The sequence below is a fragment of the Scyliorhinus torazame genome, chromosome 8 (assembly GCF_047496885.1).
Source record: "Scyliorhinus torazame isolate Kashiwa2021f chromosome 8, sScyTor2.1, whole genome shotgun sequence".
NCBI lineage: Eukaryota > Metazoa > Chordata > Chondrichthyes > Carcharhiniformes > Scyliorhinidae > Scyliorhinus > Scyliorhinus torazame.
In genome coordinates, this window is record NC_092714.1 from 277,290,564 (window position 1) to 277,311,002 (window position 20,439).

General features: G+C 46.9%; 1 protein-coding gene across 3 annotated transcripts in view; it reads left to right on the plus strand.

Moving 5' to 3' along the window:
• chd6 (chromodomain helicase DNA binding protein 6) overlaps positions 1–20,439 on the plus strand; it is a 338,615-nt gene that overhangs the window by 99,559 nt on the left and 218,617 nt on the right. For 2 of the 3 annotated variants that reach the window (XM_072515377.1, XM_072515379.1), the window contains exon 1: positions 4,212–4,354. The exons of the other annotated variant lie outside the window; for it this stretch is intronic. In XM_072515377.1, the coding sequence (XP_072371478.1) occupies positions 4,292–4,354 (63 nt within the window). In that variant the 5' untranslated portion in view covers positions 4,212–4,291. Of the gene's footprint in view, positions 1–4,211; positions 4,355–20,439 lie in introns of those variants that run through there. 3 annotated transcript variants of the gene reach the window in all.

Genomic DNA, 20,439 nt, shown 5'->3' on the forward strand with positions numbered 1-20,439 from the left:
ACCCGGAGCAAACCCACGCAGACACGGGGAGAAAGTTCAGACTCCACACAGACAGTTACCCAAGGCCAGAATTGAACCCGGGTCCCTAGAGCTGTGAGGCAGCAGTGCTAACCACTGTGCCACCGTGCTGCCCAATTCAGCGATGGCAATGCCACTGAATGTCGAGGAACAATGGTTATGTTGTCTCTTGTTGGTGATGATCATTGCCTGGCACTGTGCGGCCACTCATTGCCACTTATCAGCTCAAGCCTGAATGTACCATGTCTTACTGCAAAAGGTCATGGACTACTGTTATAGACTTCCTACAGTGTAGAAAAAAGCCGTTCGGCCCATCGAGTTTGCACCGGTCCTCTGAAAGAGCACCCTACTTAGGCCCATTACCCTACCCTATCCTTGTAACCCCACCTCACATGCACACCTTTTGGACACTAAGGGGCAATTTTAGCATGGCCAATCCACCTAACCTGCACATCGTTGGACTGTGTGAGGAAACCGGAGCACCCGGAGGAAACCCACACAGACACGGGTAGAACGTGCTGTATCTCAGTATCTGAGGAGTCACGAATAGTGTTAAATATTGTGCAATCATCAGCGAATAGTCCCACTTTGACTTTTTGGAAGGAATGTCATTGATGAATCAACAGAAGATGGTTGGGCCTCAAACACTTCCCTGAGGAACTCCTGCAGTGCTGTCCTGGAACTGAGATGATGATCTCCAACCACCACAACCAAATTCCTTGAGATGAGTGTTGTGATCAAGTGCATGGCTAAAATGGCAGTATCCTGACACAACTGTCAATCCACTGTGGAAGGTATTGACATTCTCATTCTCTGGTCGGAATGATGAGAGACAGTGGAATGCGAGAGATCCTTCTTGAATAGTCCCGTGACCCTTTTATTACGACACATCAGCAGTAATTGTAGAGCATTGTACCAGGTGTGCCATTGTACCTCTCCCTATCCATGGAAATCACAGTTGATGAATGTTCTTGTATCTTTAGCTTTTGCGAATGACAGGACTTGAAATGCCAGGGTTGCATGGTCAAGAGGCATGTGTCATTTAAAAGTTTTTTTGGGGGGTGCTTTTACCGTTGCTAGTTTGGGCCCAGTATTTATTTGCATGGATGGTTTTATATGTTAGAGCAGACTGTAATGCTACTTTAGTTTCTGTAAACCCAGCTGAACTCTTGCCTTTCCCACTCCCCTGTCATTGCTAAAGCAGCCAGTTCCAGAATCCTAGACGTCAGCCTTAGCTCTGAGTCAGGGGAAGGTGGTGGGTTAAAGCCCCACTATGGAGCTGACATTGCAATTCAGTTCTGAGGGGCAGTGCCGACCCTTGGATGAGACGTTAAACCAGAATTCCATCTGCGGTGGATGTAAAGGATGCCATGGGAGTACTCCTCGTCTCCTGACTAATATTTACCCCTCAAATCTCACCAGACCAGATTACCTGTTATTATCACATTGTTGTTTGTGCACAAATTGGCTACTGCGTTTCCTGCACTTCAAAAAGTAGTCCATTGGCTGTGAAGAGCTTTGGGATGTCTTGAGGTTGTGAAAGGTGTACATGTGCAAGTTCAGTCTTTGTTCTTTCATTATTTGTAGGCTGGTTCTGAAAATCTTGCTATGTGTTTGTCACTTGTTACGGCATTGAGTTTCATTCTGGACACCTGAGGACCTTCTCGTGGACAGGCTGCCCAAAGAGCTGTCTTTGGGGTCGGCGATGTATACCTTGGAATCTCTGGCTATAGATAAATTTATGTCAGTGTTCCATTAATCTCCGGATAGATGTGTGTATATTAGGATCTCTGCTCTGATCCTAAGTGAGGCCACATATCTAAAAATAGCCTTTTCCAAACTCCTGGGCCGACAATATTCAAAAAGTGCATGTACTGCTGCAGCCTTGATTTTTATAGACTGCTTTCACCATCAGCGCTATTTCAAAAATTCCCTCTCTTATCTGATTTGCTAACGTCTTATTTCTGTTGCTGCATACAAAGAAAATGCTCTGCAAATTAGCATTATCCTCCTTTTAATGTATTTTTTTAATGATGGTTAGATGGCAAGCTCCAAGAATAATTTTTGAGGGACCCTAACCGAGATTTTGAAACACCACTGCGGTAAAGGTACAGAGTACCCAAGTGATCGGAAGTGGTTGTCTTTATTCCATTAAATCATTGTTTCACTCTGCCATTGCAGTGGGAGTTAGTACCCAGGGTTGCTCTGATATATCAAGTTAGACAGCTCAGAGCTGAGTGAGCCTTGACTCATCCTCCTTTACATGTGAGCAAATGTGGGTATTTTCACTAGAAATGCTGTGCAGTAGCACAGTGCTTCGCACTGTTGCTTCACAGTGCCAGGGATCCGGATTCGATTCCCGGCTTGGGTCACCGTCTGTGCGGAATTTGCACTTTCTCCCCGTGTCTGCGTGGGGTTCCTCAGGTTTCCTCTCACAAGTCCCAAAAGACGTGCTGTTAGGTGAATTGGACATTCTGAATTCTCCCTCTGTGTACCCGAACAGGCGCCAGAATGTGGCGACATGGGGCTTTTCACTGTAACTTCATTGCAGTTACGGGACTTGTGGAAGGAAACCGGAGCACCCGGATGAACATCCAGTTTCCAGAGGACCACGCACACCAGGATGCCCGGGCAGCGGGATTCGCCTCCGTGGCCAGGATACCAATGGTAGACGGGGTGATTGATGGGGTGCACGTCGCCATGCATCCACCATCGGAGAACACCGTATGAAGATCATGCACGTGAATGTGCATGCGTGGGCTGTGGGGAGGGGCGCGTGGCATGTGGTGGGGGTGTGTGTGGCCTGGGGGAACTCTCGGCGTACTTACCCTGGCTGCCCTCATGAGGTCATGGAGCTTCTTGCGGCACTGCTCTCCCGAGCATGGGGCCTGACTGTGCTGACCGGGTGCCGATGGCCACGCCTTGGGCACAGGATCGCCCTCTGCTCTTCCACTGCGTCCAGCAGTGTCTCTAGGTCATTATCCCATAACCTGGGAGCGACACGGCGGGACGCAGCCATCTCTGTGTCAGGGCCTGTGTGCCGGGCGCGCGCACAAAATGACGTGGCGCCGCATCATTTGGGCGTCGCACGATGACGGCGCCGCTCTAGCACCACGCCCACCGCGTTTCTCGCGGTCCTACTGCTGGCCCCGTTTCGGGGCCTGAATCGATGCTGCCGGCGACCTGTTAGCGCCATCGTGAAACGCGACGGCGTTCACGCCGGCGTGGACACTCTGACTCGCCATCGGAGAATCCCGCCCAGGGAGAATGTGCAAACTCCACACGGACAGTGATCCGGGTCCTCAGCGCCATGAGACAGCAGTGACAAACACTGCACCACCGTGCTGCCTTGAAATTCCATGATTCGGACCTGTTTCATTTTTGATAATTTCCTAATTTGATGATTTGCCCAGTCGTGTTTTCCCTTTTCGTGCATCACCTGAGAGGACAGGCAAGTCTCCGATTAATGTGTCATTCAAAAGACAGCACATTCAACAATGCAGCATTTACTTAGTAATGCATTGATAGTGTTAGTTTCTTGAAAGGGAATTGAACCCACAACTTTGAGTCGGGGAGGGTTTTAGTGCTACCCATTGAGCCCTGAACCTCAGTGACGTCGAATAGGCAGTCTGTCAGTGTTTTCTGACAACTTCCTTTCCAGAATATTATTGCTCGCTTTTATCTTCAATGACTCGTATGTGTGATATTTATGTTATAAACGTTGAACATAATTACCGAATATTCTTGGGAAAGAAAATTGAATCCACACAAAAAATATTTGATTCTAGTTCTGTTCATCGTGCACAGTAATGTTGGCGTTAGAGCTGCCCAGGAATTCTCTTTAGCAGGCTGTACCAAAGCTGATCTCTTTCTTATGAAGACTCCATTTGAACAAAAACTTTAATTTCTACCAAGAGGCTCTATAAGTCTGGAGAGTGTGGGTGGCGAAAGAAATGCTTTTTTTCTGGTGGGGGGAGGGGGAGGGACAGAGCGAGGGGGGGGGGGGGGGTAGAGGGTGTTGTTGGGTTGGCAGATCAAAGGCTGTTTGTGTTGAGCGGGAAGGTATTGATTTAAGTGCTGGGTCCTGCATTGATTCTCGTCCCCTACTGTGCATGCCGCGTAATGCTGCAGTATATCAGGAGGAGGGGAAAAAAGCAATTTGTGCAGTGATGTAGAGAGAGAGAGAGAGAAAGCATCAAGTGTTGACTGTGATGCAAACGTCTGGCTTTCCCTGCTGAACTAGAGACAGGAGTCTGGCTAAGGATGGTTGGAAATGGCCTGCTTTTTAATGGGGGCAGACACTGCACTAGCTTTCCCCAGTGAGGTTAGATATCAGGTGAGCGTTGCTGAGTGAGTTGCAGTGGTGACCGGAGATGTTCTTTTGTGTATGTGTGTGTGTACAAGAGAGAGAGAACAAGCCCCGACAGCCTCACTCGGAGCGTGAGGCCCACTGGGCCTTCTAAACAAAAACAAATATCGAGCTCTGTGAGCCGCCTCCTCTCTCGAGGCTTGTTCGGTGCATTGAATGAGGGATTTCTTTCAAAACAAAGCTCTGTTCTTTCAGTACGGTTGTAGTGAATTTCCAGGTACCTACCCGGTGTGAGGACAGTTATTTAATGAACGAGAGTGATCTATTTCATGATTTCCTTAACTGGCTGAAATTCTGTTGAGTCAGTGGGTGTCTTGCAAGACACTGTCGGTGTTGTTGATTTAATCATGTATTGTGATCTGATGGTATTTATATATAATCCAGGCAAATGCCATCATGGGTACATGTTCAGATGTACTTTTATGCCTGTAGCCTTTTCATGTCTGGCCTTATTTGTATGTAATTCCTTTTTTGAAGGATGGGCTATTGGTTGTTAAATTGTAAGATTTTGAGTTGAGCAGGTCAGATTTGAAATGTACATGTGGCTTGGGTTTCTGGGCTGTGGATCCTGTTTCATAAGTTGTCTTTCATACATTTTGTATCTGTTATTTGCATTACCTGTTTGGGGGTCAGCACTTTGTTTTGTGTGAATCTATCATCGCCTTAATTTTAAAATTCACATCCTCGTGTTAAAATCCCTCCATGACATTGCGCCTCTCTCTCCAACCCCCTAATTCTTTATCTACCTCTAGTGTTACAATCCTCTGAAACATCTGTGCTTCTCCCAACTCTAGCCTTTGTCTATTGCCTACTTCCTTCACTTGGCCGCAGGTGGCCATGCCTTCAGTTGTCTTCTCTCCCTCGGTCTCCTTCAAATCCTATCCCTTTGGCCAAACCTTTTGATCACCTGTCCTAAAAGGTTAATTGGGGTTACTCGGTTAAGGGGATGGGGTGGAGGAGGTGGGTGCTTGAGTGGGGTGCTCTTTCCAAGGGCCAGTGCAGACTCGATGGGCCGAATGGTCTCTTTCTGCACTGTAAATTCTATAATATCTCATCCTCAGTTGTTTCTGATTGCGCTCTCGTGAAATACCTGGGAACATGTTACTGCATTAAAAGCACTATCTAAATGCAAGTTGTCATATGTTTGCATTGGAATGAGAAGCCTTCCAGCTGCATTTTCAAATTGGCAGGCAGTGACTAGTGCGGTACCGCAGGGATCGGTGCTTCTACACCAGCTATTCACAATATATATATTAATGATTTAAATACGGGAACAAAATGTAATATTTGATTTGATTTATTTATTGTCATGTGTACCGAGGTACAGTGAAAAGTATTGTTCTGTGTACAGTTCAGACAGATTGTTCCAAGTTTGCAGATGACACCCAGGTTGAGGGGAAGGTGAGCTGTGAGGAGGATGCAGAGATGCTTCAGTGTGATTTGGACAGGCTGAGTGAGTGGGTAAATGAATGGTAGATGCAGTATAATTTGGAGAAATGTGAGGTTATCCACTTTGGTAGCAAAAATGAGATGGCAGACTATTATCTGAATGGCCATAAATTAGGAGAGGGGAACGTGCACCGAGACCTGAGTGTCCTCCTGCACCAGTCACTGAAGGTAAGCATGCAGGTACAGCAGGCGGTAAATGGTATGCCAACTTTCACTGTGACAAGATCTGATCCGAGTACAGGAGCAGGGATGGCTTGCTGTAATTATACAGGAGCCTTGGTGAGGCCACACCTGGAATACTGTGTACAGTTTGGGTCTCCTTATCTGAGGAAGGATCGTCTTGCTGTAGAGGGAATGCAGCGAAGGTTTACCAGACTGATTCTGAGATGGCGGGACTGGTTTATAAGGAGAGATTTAATCGGTTAGGATTGTATTTGCTGGAGTTCAGAAGAATGAGGAGAATCTCATAGAAACTTATAAAATTCTAACAGGACTGGACAGGGTAAATGCATGAAGATGTTCCCAATGGTGGGGGACTCCAGAACTAGGGGCTAAAGTCTGAAGATAGGAAGAGGAGAATTTAGGACAGAGGAGGAGAAATTTCTTTTTACAGAGAGTGGAATTTTTTACCATAGGAGGTAGTTGTGACCAAAACATTGAATGTTTTCAAGAATCGGTTAGATATTACCCTTGGGTGAAGGGGATCAAAGGATATGGGGGCAAGCGGAATTAAGCTATTGCGTTGGATGATCAGCCATGATCATAATGAATGGCAGAGCAGGTTCGAAGGGCCGAATGGCCTCCGCCTGCTCCTATTTTCTATGTTTCTATGTTTTAAGCAACTAACCAGATTAGCAGTTTTGTTTGTTGAGCATGGGGAGACCTTTCTTGAATTTGCTTTGTTAGTTTTGTTCAGTTAGCAGCAGCAGCGTTACCTGTGAGTCAGAGTTAACCGGACTAGAGGCAATAATGTCGGGTGAGATTCGGCAACAGCGGCTCTGATTTACATAATACTTTTACTGAAGTAAAATGGCTCGAGGTGATTTACTGAGGCATTTTAAGAAAATGAATGGATTATTAGTCAAAAAAGGAGTTGAAGAGATTTAGGGAGGAGTATTGATTGTGTGGAACTGGAGTGGCTGAAGGTACAGTATTCAGTGGTGGACCATTGTAGCAGGGAGATGCACAAAAATCCAGTCACAGGACAAAATAATTCCAGTGGTCTGGTGGAATTGTTGCATAAATAGGGCAGAAGTGAGTCTGTGTTTGGGCAGTGGATGGCATGGGGGGATTGTGGCTGTTGTGGGGATGTTTGAATAGAGGATGAGAATTTTACATTTTCAAGGCCTTGGAGGAATGGGATGTTGGGGTGTACGGGGGACCTGCTGTGGGATAGGATACAAGATGCACTGATGAGTGTCTGCATTGCTGAAGGTGCTGTTCTTCAAATGAGTGATTAAAGTACTGTTCAAGTCGATGTCAAAGAATTCCATGCATAATTTGAAGGAGAACAGGGAGTTCTCTTCATGTATGGCCAACATTCCATTCTGAACTACCTCCAGTGGTGCTGGTGAGAGCCACAATTAGCGACCTGCATGAGCTTCAAAAATAAGTTAATCATTGTCAGAATGCTCTCCCCATAGAATCAAAAGGTCACTGATTCAAGTCCCATTCCAAGGACTTGAGTATATAATCCAGGCTGGCACACTCCCTGTACAATACTGAGGGAAGAGCTGCACTGTCAGGAGGCACCATCATTCAAGTGAGATGTTAAACTGAGACCCAGGACTCAATATCACTGATCGTAGAAGCACAGGGCAGTTTCCCCCGCCGTCCTAGGCCCAAACATCTTCAGCTGCTTCATCAGTGGCCTTCCTTCCATCATAAGGTCAGAAGTAGGGATGTTCGCTGATGTTCGCACCATTCACGACTCTTCAAATACTGAAGCATGTCCAAATGCAGCAAAACCTATACAATACCGGTGCAGACTTGATGGGCTGAAGGGCCTTTTCTGTGCTCTGACTCTATGACTGTAGTATCCAGGCTTGCGCTGACAAGTTGCAAGTAGCATCTGTGCCAGACAATGACCATCTCTAACAAGAGAGAATCTAACCATCACCCCATGACATTCAATGGCACGACCATTGCTGAATCTCCCACTCCCAACATCCTGGGGTTACTGTTGACCAAAAACTGAATTGGATGAGCCATATAAATACTGTGGCTAAACGAACAGATCAAATGCTGGGAAATCTGCGGAGAGTAACTCGCCACCTGACTCCCAAAAGCCCGTCAACCATTACAAGGCACAAGTCAGGAATGTGCTGGAATACTCTCCTCTTGCCTGGATGAATGCAGCTCCAACAACAGTCAAGAAGCTCAACACCACCAAGGACAAAGCAGCCTGCTTGGTTTGCACCCCATTCACAAACATTCACTCCCTGCACCGCTGATGCATGGTGGCAGCCGTGTGTACCATCTGCAAGATGCACTGCAGGAACTCACCAAGGCTCCTTAGACAGCACCTTCCAAACCCACAGCCTCTATCATCTAGAAGGACAAGAGCAGCAGATACCCAGGAACAAAACCACCTGGAGGCTCCCCTCCAAGTCATTCACCATCCTGACTTGGAAATATATTCCCATTCCTTCACTATACTGGATCAAAATCCTGGAATTCCCTCCACCTCAGGGACTGCAGCGGTTCAAGAAGGCAGCTCACCACCACCTTCTCGAGGGCAATTAGGGATGGGTAATAAATGCTGGTTTAGCTAGCGACATCCACATACAAAGAATTAATTCTTTACAATTTGTCCCTTGACCAACATCACTGGAACAGATTGAACTGGTCCTTATCTCATTGATGTCTGTGGAGTTTGTGCACAAATGATTGTTTTTCCCCCACATCACAATAGTGCTTAAACTTCAAAAGTGCTTTCCTGTCTGAGATGTCTTGAGGTTGCAAAAGTTGTAAATTAGTGCAAGTTTGTTCTGTCTTTCGAGTAAATGACCAGAAATGCATTCTCGGCTGCCCTAAATGTGACTCCAGACCCAACGCAATGTGCTTAACTGTTAACTGTGGGATTGCCTCACAAGCCTCTCTGGGGCAATTATGGATGGGCAACAAATGCCAGCGATGCCCATATGCCATGAAAGAATAAATTCTACATTAAATTATTTTCAGGTTCTGTTAACACACTGCCTACTTGGTTATAGTTATGCTAAATAAGATGGTCACATCATAAGCTCCTCTTCCCATCTAAGAACTCTGTGGTATGTTTCTGGAGTCAACTGTTTGTGCTTCTCAGGCTCTGACAAGTATAAAAATCCCACAGATCACTCCATCACACAACACGACTACTTTATTTACGAGTGACTTAATTCGTGTAGAAATTAGCAGCAAATTGGCAAACAGCAGGATCCCGCGATAGAAAATGAGATGTCACCAAAGCTACAGGCTCACTCCCTTTATGAAAACGGCCGACTTTCATGGGTGCCTGCACCTTGTTTGAATGTTGCCTCTGAGTCCAGACCTAGGATCCCGGTCCCGATGTGAATCGCCATGCTGTGCTTGGCACTGTAAATGGCTGACACAGACATGCGGTGGTCAGCTGAATAGAGAAGAAAAGGTGACAACAGCTGAACATGCACCAGCTGAACACTTTGCTTCTCGAGCCATTTGCCCCACAAAATAGGCATCAAACTCCATTGACCTGTTGCTTTGTTTACTGAATTTAAACACGATGGCAGGAGAGCATGTGAATCCAGTATCAACTAATCTGGAGAAGAGAGAGTAAGGTCGGTCCCCTCGCCTTCAACAGCATCACGTTGGCCTAATGTTGCATCGTGCACGGAATTAAGTCTTTTGTTTGGAGACAAGTTTAAAAAAACACTTTCAAGACCTCATTCACAGAATTGTTACAATGCAGAAGGAGGCCATTTGGCCCATCGTGTCTGCACCAGCTTTCTGAAAGAGCAATTCACTTAGTGCCATTTTCTCGCCGCCTTCCCATAAGCCTGCATATTCTTCCTTTTCTGATAACAATCCCTTTTGAAAGCTTCAATTGAACCTGCCTCCTCCACACTCAGGCAATGCATTTCTTTGCTTCTTTCATGGCCAATTCACCTACCCTGCACATGAGGGCGAGACCCATGCAGACGGCGGGGGAGGGGGATATGCAAATTCCACATGGACAGTGACCCGAGGGCGACTAGTCTGGGATCTTAATCTGTGACTGACTTTTATCCTTTTCTAACTTAATATTGAATCGTATTATATTATGATTGCTACTTCCCAATGGCTCCCCCACTATGACATTTTCCACCTGCCCTGCCTCATTTCCTAGGATGAGGTCCAGCACAGTTTGCTCACTGATAGGACTGGAAATGTATTGTTCCAAAGGTTCCCCTGCACACACTGCAGGAATTTCTCCCCTTCCGTGCCCCATACTCTACCCTTTTCCCGGTCTACCTCAGGGTAATCGAAATTCCCAACTATCGCAACCCTACTTGTCATGCAGGTTTCCAGAATCTGCCCACAAATGCTCTCTTCCACTTCCTCCCCACTATTTGGAGGCCTACACTAAATACTAAACAAGGTCACACTCTTCCTGTTTCTCACCTTGAATCATATAGATTATAATTCAGGAACTTCATCTCGTTCAAGGGCTATGATACTGGCCGGGATTCACCGGCTATGTTGCGCTCTCGAGCAAGGCCTCCCACGGACTTCCCAGCACCATTAACGCCTCGCGGAATGTACCCAAGTCCAGCGAGGCATCGGAATCAGAATTCTGCCCAAAAGGGGCATGACCAAATGGTTTTATACCTACATAGGAAGGCTTACCCGGGATCTACTGGGATCTATCAACCTCCCGGGATCTATCAACCTCCCGGGATCTATCAACCTCCCGGGATCTATCAACCTCCCGGGATCTATCAACCTCCCGGGATCTATCAACCTCCCGGGATCTATCAACCTCCCGGGATCTATCGGTCTCCCGGGATCTATCGGCCTCCCGGGGTCGATCGGCCTCCCGGGGTCGATCGGCCGCTGTCGATCGCCGTTCAGTACTGGTCTACACAAGCATGGACTAGGCGGATCTGCACCCGGGGGGGTCTCCCAGGTCATCAGAGCACCCAGGGTGACCAGGCTTAATGCAGGGTGGCTCCCTGGCCCTCCCCCTGAAATGCAGGCAGTTAGGCAGTGCCAAGCTGGCACCTTGGTGCTGTCACTCTGGCACTGCCAAGCTGGCAGCACTGTCTTGGTGCCAAGTGCAAGGTGTCAGGGTGGTACTGTCAAGGGTCAGGGCCCAAGTGAGGCCATGCCCATCAAAGGAGGGTGGAGGGGGGGCATGAAAGGTGTGTGGGGGTGCGGGGCAGGTAAGTAGGGACCTCTGGGAGGTTGGGGGGGGGGGGAGGGGATGCTGAAGAAGGGAGATCCCCAGGGGCAACATAGCAGGGTGTCCTCACTTTTGGGGGGTGTGGGGTAATGCCCACGTGTGTGGGGGGTGACATTGTCCATGGGTAGGATGTGTGGGGGACCTACAAGCTTACTTAGAGTTGGGACACCCTTTCAAAATGGCGACTCGCTCTCTGAGTTAAGCTCCCCAGTGCTGCAAAAAAATTCAGAGTGTGTGCTAAACCGGTGAGAAACTCCCCAATGCCCAAAAAAGTGACTTAAGTGTCACTGAATAGCGGCGGGGAACTGGCTGGCAGAGCTGCCGGAAAACTGCTGCAAAACCCGCCACAAATGAACCTAGAAATGTTTCCATTAAATGACACCCACTATCTTTGACTAAGACTGCTACACCTCTTCCTTTTTAACCCACCCTGTCCCTACTAAACCCCTTCTCACTCTGGATGTTAAGTATCCAGTCCTGTTCTGGCTTGAGCCATGTTTCTGTCAATGCTACTGTGTCATATGTCCCTAGAGTAATTTCTGTTTCAGTTCCCCAGTTTTGTTCACTACAATACGTGCATTTGCATACGTAGAATTTAACCCTGCCCGTATTTATTTCTTGCCCTTTGGAACGTGACCATTTCTTTGTTGTCTGTCAACACTCAGAGCGTCCCTCACTTCCTTTTCTCTATTCCCCATCATCTCTCATTTTGCCCGCACTGGTACTTCTAAAACTAGGCCCATTAGTCAACCCCCCCGGGACAAGTTTAAATCCACCCCCACTGCACTATTTACTCTTTCCGCCAGGAGATTGGTTCCTTTCCAGCTCAGACGAAGCCCATCTCTTCCAAACCGCTTTCTCCTTTCCCCAAACTGATCCCAGTGTCCAAATGATCTAAACCCCTCCCTTCGACACCATCCCTCAAGCCACACATTTACCTCCCTGATTGACCTTTGTCTAAATGGTGAGGCTCGTGGCACAGGTAGTATTTCTGAGATTACCATCCTGGAGGTCCAACGTTTCAACCTGCTCCCTAACTCCTGAAACTGGTCATGCATGACCACCAAACTGTCCCTTCCTATGTTGTTGGTTCCCACATGAACCGCAACCTCTGGTTGTTCACCCTCCCTTTCCAGATGTTTGTCCAGCCGATCTGTTATGTTCCAAACCCTTTCACCCGGGAAGCAACAGACCAAACGGGATTCACGATCTATGCTGCAAACTGGACTGTCTATCCCTCAAAATATTGAGTCACCCACTACTACCACCGTTCTAACCTGCCTACCAGCCTCCCCCTCTTTTCTCAGAGTAGCCTCAGGCATCACGGTACTATGGATTTCCCTTGAGTCATCTATGCCTGATTCTGTTGTGTTGCTCACTTCATAGACATCTAAAATTTCATACCTGTTAGACAGCTCCTAGGGGTCCTGAGTTTCTTGGACTTGCTGTCTCTCTTCCTTTTGAAGAATGGCCACCCACTCTCATAAGCATGCTTTTTCTTCTTTATCTTAATTTCTATCTTAATATTTAAATTTGAAATCCAGGGAGCTCTGGATTTGTTTGTGCTTCCTTTCCTTTTTGAAGGAATATACTGTGACTGTCCCAACCTATCTCTTTAAAGGCTATTTTTCCTGCCAACCTTTGACCCCAATTTATTTGACCCAGATCCATTCTTATCCCATTGAAGTTGGTTTTCTCTCAGTTAATTATTATTATTCTGCATTCTTCTTTGTCCTTTTCTATAGTCCGTCTAAAGCTCATTATACAAAGATCACTGCCCCCTAAATGTTCCCCAACTGAAACTTGATCTACATTGCCCACCTCATTCCCAAGGTTTAGTAATCCTCCTTTCTTACTGGACTGGAAGAATATGGCTATAGAAAAGTTTCCCGAACACACTCCAGGAACCTTTGCGCTCCCCCCCCCCGGCCAGCAAATCTGTTCCTCTACATTACTGCCACTAATTGGTGACCGATAGACTACACCGAACAATGCAATGGCACCTTTTTGTCCCTTAATTCTAACCAAATAAATTCTGTCCTTGACCCCACTTTCACCAGCACTGCAATGCTCTCCTTAATAGATACCAGCAGCCTTCTCCCTTTCTTTTCTTTGCTATCATTCCCGAACACCTTGTATCTAGGAATATTTAACACCCAGTTCTTCCCTTCTTTGAGCTAGGCCTCTGTTAATAGATTTCATAAAATTTACAGTGCAGAAGGAGGCCATTTGGCTCAGCGAGTCTGCACCAGCTCTTGGAAAGAGCACCCCACTCAAGCACACACCTCCTCCAACCCATCCCCTTAACCCAGTAACCCCAATTAAGCTTTTTGGACACGAAGGGCAATTTAGCATGGCCAATCCACCTAACCCGCACATCTTTGGACTGCGGGAGGAAACCCACGCACACACGGGGAGAACATGCAGACTCTGCACAGACAGTGACCCAAGCCGGGAATCGAACCTGGTACCCTGGAGCTGTGCAGCAACTGTGCTATCCACCAAGCTACCATGCTGTTATTGTTACAACATCATAATTCCACGTGGAAATCTGCACATGTAGCTCATGAAGCTAGAGCTTCATGTTTTTAGGTATACAGACCTATGCCCCCTAGTAATTGACCCCTCTACCCTGGGAAAAAGCCTCTGACTATCCACTCTGTCTATGCCCCTCATAATTTTGTAGAACTCTATCAGGTCGCCCCTCAACCTCCGTCGTTCCAGTGAGAACAAACCGAGCTTATTCAACCTCTCCTCATAGCTAATGCCCTCCATACCAGGCAACATTCTGGTAAATCTCTTTTGCACCCTTTCTAAAGCCTCCACATCCTTCTGGTAGTGTGGCGACCAGAATTGAACACTATACTCCAAGTGTGGCCTAACTAAGGTTCTATACAGCTGCAACATGACTTGCCAATTCTTATACTCAATGCCCCGGCCAATGAAGGCAAGCATGCCGTATGCCTTCTTGACTACTTTCTCCACTTGTGTTGCCCCTTTCAGTGACCTGGGGACCTGTACACCTAGATCTCTCTGACTGTCAATACTCTTGAGGGTTCTACCATTCATTGTATATTCCCTACCTGCATTAGACCTTCCAAAATGCATTACCTCACATTTGTCCGGATTAAACTCCATCTGCCATCATTCCGCTCAAGTCTCCAAACGATCTAAATCTTGCTGTATCCTCTGACAGTCCTCATCGCTATCCGCAATTCCACCAACCTTTGTGTCATCTGCAAACTTACTAATCAGATCAGTTACATTTTCCACCAAATCATTTATATATACTACGAACAGCAAAGGTTCCAGCACTGATCCCTGTGGAACACCACTAGTCACAGCCCTCCAATCAGAAAAGCACCCTTCCATTGCTGCTCTCTGCCTTCTATGACCTAGCCAGTTCTGTATCCATCTTGCTAGCTCACCCCTGATCCCGTGTGACTTCACCTTTTGTACCAGTCTGCCATGAGGGACCTTGTCAAAGGCCTTCCTGAAGTCCATATAGACAACATCCACTGCCCTACCTGCATCAATCATCATTGTGACCTCTTCGAAAAACTCTTATCAAGTTAGTGAGACACGACCTCCCCTTCACAAAACCGTGCTGCCTCTCACTAATATGTCCATTTGCTTCCAAATGGGAGTAGATCCTGTCTCGAAGAATTCTCTCCAGTAATTTCCCGACCACAGACGTAAGGCTCACCGGCCTGTAGTTCCCTGGATTATCCTTGCTACCCTTCTTAAACAAAGGAACAACATTGGCTATTCTCTACTCCTCCGGGACATCACCTGAAGACAGTGAGGATCCAACGATTTCTGTCAAGGCCTCAGCAATTTCCTCTCTCGCCTCCTTCAGTATTCTGGGGTAGATCCCATCTGGCCCTGGGGACTTATCTACCTTAATATTTTTCAAGACGCCCAACACCTCGTCTTTTTGGATCTCAATGTGACCCAGGCTATCTACACACCCTACTCCAGACTCAACATCCACTAATTCCTTCTCTTTGGTGAATACTGATGCAAAGTATTCATTTAGTACCTCGCCCATTTCTTCTGGCATTCCCTTGCCTATCCTTCAGTGGGCCAACCCTTTCCCTGGCTACCCTCTTGCTTTTTATGTACACGTAAAAAGCCTTGGGATTTTCCTTAACCCTATTTGCCAATGACTTTTCATGACCCCTTTTAGCCCCCTGACTCCTTGCTTAAGTTCCTTCCTACTTTCCTTATATTCCACACAGGCTTTGTCTATTCCCAGCCTTCTAGCCCTGACAAATGCCTCCTTTTTCTTTTTGACGAGGCCTACAGTATCTCTCGTTATCCAAGGTTCCCGAAATTTGCCGTATTTATCCTTCTTCCGCACAGGAACATGCCGGTCCTGAATTCCTTTCAACTGACATTTGAAAGCCTCCCACATGTCAGATGTTGATTTACCCTCAAACATCCGCCCCCAATCTATGTTCTTCAGTTCCCGCCTAATATTGTTATAATTAGCCTTCCCCCAATTTAGCACATTCACCCTATGACCACTCTTATCCTTGTCCACCAGCACTTTAAAACTTACTGAATTGTGGTCACTGTTCCTGAAATGCTCCTCTACTGAAACTTCTACCACCTGGCCAGGCTCATTCCCCAATACCAGGTCCAGTATTGCCCCTTCCCTAGTTGGACTATCTACATATTGTTTTAAGAAGCCCTCCTGGATGCTCCTTACAAACTCTGCGCTGTCCAAGCCCCTAGCACGAAGTGAGTCCCAGTCAATATTGGGAAAGTTGAAGTTTCCCATCACAACAACCCTGTTGCTTTTACTCCTTTCCAAAATCTGTCTACCTATCTGCTCCTCTATCTCCCGCTGGCTGTTGGGAGGCCTGTAGTAAACCCCCAACATTGTGACTGCACCCTTCTTATTCCTGATCTCTACCCATATAGCCTCACTGCCCTCTGAGGTGTCCTCCCGTAGTACAGCTGTGATATTCTCCCTAACCAGTAGTGCAACGCCTCCACCCCTTTTACATCCATAGAATTTACAGTGCAGAAGGAGGCCATTCGGCCCATTGAGTCTGCACCGGCTCTTGGAACGAGCACTCTACCCAAGGTCAACACCTCCATCCTATCGCCACAACCCAGTAACCCCAACCCACACTAAGGGCAATTTTGGACACTAAGGGCAATTTATCATGGCCAATCCACCTAACCTGCACATCTTTGGACTGTGGGAGGAAACCCGAGCACCCGGAGGAAACCCACGCGCACACGGGGAGAACGTGCAGACTCCGCACAGACAGTGACCCAAGCCGGAATCGAACCTGGGACCCTGGAGCTGTGAAGCAATTGTGCTATCCACAATGCTACCGTGCTGCCCCACTCTATCCTGCCTGAAACATCTAAATCCTGGAATGTTTAGCTGCCAATCCTGTCCTTCCCTCAACCAGGTCTCTATAATGGCAACAGCATCATAGTTGCAAGTACTAATCCAAGCTCCAAGTTCATCTGCGTTACCCGTTATACTTCTTGCATTAAAACATATGCATTCAGGCCACCAGACCTGCTGTGTTCAGCAACATCTCCCTGTCTGCTCTTCCTCAGAGCCATACTGGCCCTATTCACTAGTTCTCCTTCAATGTTTTCTCCTTCTGACCGATTGCTCCGGTACCCACCCCCCTGCCATACTAGTTTATACCCTCCCGTGTGATACTAGTAAACCTCGCGGCCAAATCAAATCAAAAATGTAACTCACCAGTCTTATTTGCCGCACACCATGCATTCACATACATGCACAGTAACCCTGATATAGACTTTATTATTTTCTACCTTTTCTGTGAGTTGCCATGGTGGGGAGGCTTGAATGATCTCTTGATTCTGAGATGATGCAGAAGTCTTAAACTCCTGCCCTGGCAGGGTCCCCCATGACGGTCAGGTCAGAGGGGAGGAACCAGACAAAGCGCAATCCAAAGCAAGTCGTCAAAGGTGGATCAGGCAGAAGATATTTGTATGATATCAATGGCTGTGATGGTGGGTGCAGGCTGCAGCAATAGGGATATCACCAGTTGTTGAGGTTCCCTTGCCACTGAAACTGGACCGACCTTCTGTCAAGGGCCGTGACTCTGCTGATGTGCAACTGCATTCCCATGCTAAAAGATGTCCCGCACAAGGTGTCTACCTAGAGGAAATCTAGAGGACACCCTGAAGGCTTACCTCAAGAAGTGCAGCATATACATCAGCACCTGGGAGATCCTTGCTCAGAAGAGGCTTACTTGGAGGAACCTTCTGATTGAAGGGACACAAGTTTTCGAAGACAGTACACGGCAAGAGGGGACCCAGAAAAGGAACCTGAGAGAGGAGTGCCAGTGATCTTGAGTCCAAGGCCCAATCCCACCTCCTGGAAACACGTGCCAAGTCGGAGATGCGGCCCCAGAATCAGGCTCATCAGCGAAGCATGGACTCATGACCAGTCACACGGAGTTTCTTTGGTGGACAATCGTACTCCTTAGTGAGTGATCACTGAAGAAGAGTTTCGACCTTATTGTGACCTCACCTATTAAATTCCTATTCCATATTCTAGTTCTATCTATCTCTCCCAGTATTCCCAGCTTAGTATTCCCATTGCATTAAAAAACAAATTTAGAGTACCCAATTATTTTTTTCCAATTAAGGGGCAATTTAGCGTGGCCAATCCACCTACCCTGCACATCTTTGGGTTGTGGGGGTTAAACCCACTCAGGCACGGGGAGAATGTGCAAACTCCACACACAGTGATCCGGGGCCGGGATTGAACCTGGGTCCTCAGCGCCTCAGGCAGCAGTGCTAACCACTCTGCCATCGTGCCACCGCCCTCTCACATTATCTCCTGGTTCCTACTACCCTGTCAAGTTGGTTTAATCCCTGCCAAATAGTAATAGCAAAACACCCTGCAAGGAATTCAGTCCCATCTCTATCTAGGTGCAACCTGTCCAGCCTGTACAGGTCCCATCTCCCTGGAGCTGGTCTCAGTGTCTCAGGAATCTAAAGCTCTCCCTCCTGCATCATCTTTCCAGCAATGCATTCATCTCCTATCCGCATATTTTCATACGGTACTGGGAGTAATCCAGAGATTGGTACTGTTGAGATCCTGCTTGCTAATTTCCTACCTCGCTTCCTAAATTCTGACTGCGGGACGGTGTCCCTCTTTCTCTTTATCTCTTTGGTCCCAATGTGGGCCACAACTGCTGGCTCTTTAAACCCCTGTCCCCCTTTGCAGCTGTTCAGTGACATCCTTGATCCTGGCACCGGGGAGACAACACGCTCCTGGTTTCACTTTTATAGCTGCAGAAGCACCCATCTAATTCCTGGCGGTCACTATTGCTCTTCCAGCCTATCTTGTTCGTTTGTAATAATAAACATTGGCGGTGAATGGTCTTGCTAGTTTTTTGTGTTGACCCTTGCAGAATGGAATTTTTCAAAAGATTTTATTCTTGATAGATGTTGACTCGGCAGAAGCTGTGGACCATGGCTCAGAGTGCTTGGCGTGTGCTGTTATGTGTACAGTGTCTAAATGAACATGGCTTTCAAGTATTGTACATCATTTGAAGGTAGCATTCCAAAATTGCAGTTTGAGTCCCGCTCAGCTGTCAAGGTAGTTGTTATTTGCAGAACGATTCATTCTGTTGAGTTGAGTGGGCAGAAACAGAACATAGGCTGTGGCATTTCTCTGCTCTGCTGAGCGGTATGAGGAGGAGGAAGATGAAGAGAAAGATGGGGTGTTGCATCTGGATAGTTGTTGGCACTTTCAGGTGGTTGGTTGCAGGCGGTGTTGATGCGGCTTGTCGTCAGTTTACCTCCAGATGCGAGTATCCCTGTGCTAGTTTATCTCCCTGCCTTTCGAAGGAAGTTTTGACTGGTTCATCAATAATCTGCCCCCTTTCTAAGATAAAAAGGGAGAGGTAATTGATAATCTAGTTAAACTTAAGAGTGGATAAAACATATAATAGAAAAACATCTAGAAACAAAATATATTGTAAAGAGTAGTCAGCACAGGTTTCAGAAGGGAAGATCATGCTTGAACAATCTCATTCAAATAACAGTCAATGTAATTTACTGTTTTTTAAAAGGACTTCGATAAGATACAATATAGTTTCTGGAGGACAAGGATTCAAATGGATAGCAAGCTGGCTGCAAAGCAGATTAAGGAATTATACTTTTGACTATTAAATGGGAAGTGATATACCACAGGGATTAGTGCTGGGATCACGTGTTCAGCATTTACAGAATGATTTTAACTTTGGAATTGAAGGTACAAAACTTGTGAATGACGCTGGGGTGAGAGGCGATTTCACAGTGCAGAAGGAGGCCATTCGGCCCATCGAGCCTGCACCAGAGCTTGGAAAGAGCACCCTACTTAAGACCACGCCTCCACCATATCCCCGTAACCCAGTAACCCCACCTAACCTTTTTGAACACTGAGGGCAATTTATCACGGCCAATCCACCTAACTTGCACATCTTTGGACTGTGGGAGGAAACCGGAGCACCCGGAGAACCCACTCTGGCATGGGGAGAACGTGTAGATTCCGCACACAGTGACCCAAGCCGGGAATCGAACTTGGGATCCTGGAGCTGTGAAGCAACAGTGCTAACCACTGTGCTACCATGCCGTCCATAAATAGTGTAGTGGGTGGGGGGGGGGGGGAGCTGTAGTAAATTCTGAGGCGGACTACGGCAAAATACAAGACATTAATTAGTAAACTTGCAGAATGAACATGTAATTGGCAAATGAATTTCAATGTGGATAAATGTGTGGTGGCACATGTTGGTCGGAAAAATAGGAAAGGCTGCCTAATCTTCTTGGTGTCTAAATGGGTGGGAGGAGCAGAGGAATCTAGGAGTACAGATGTACAAATCACTAAAATTGGCAATGTTGGTTAATAATGCAGTTATAAAAAGCCCACAAAGTAGTGAAGTTAATTTAATAATCACTTATTGTCACAAGTAGACTTCAATGAAGTTACTGTGAAAACCCCGAGTCACCACATTCCTGCGCCTGTTCAGGGAGGCCGGTACGGGAATTGAACCCACACTGCTGCCTTGTTCTGCATTGCAATCCAGCTATTTAGTCCACTGTGCTAAACCAGCCCCTTCTAGAGGGATAGAATTAAAAAGCAGAGAAGTTCTTTTAAACCTACACCAAACATTGGTTAGACCATAGCTAGTGCACAGGCCTGGCTACT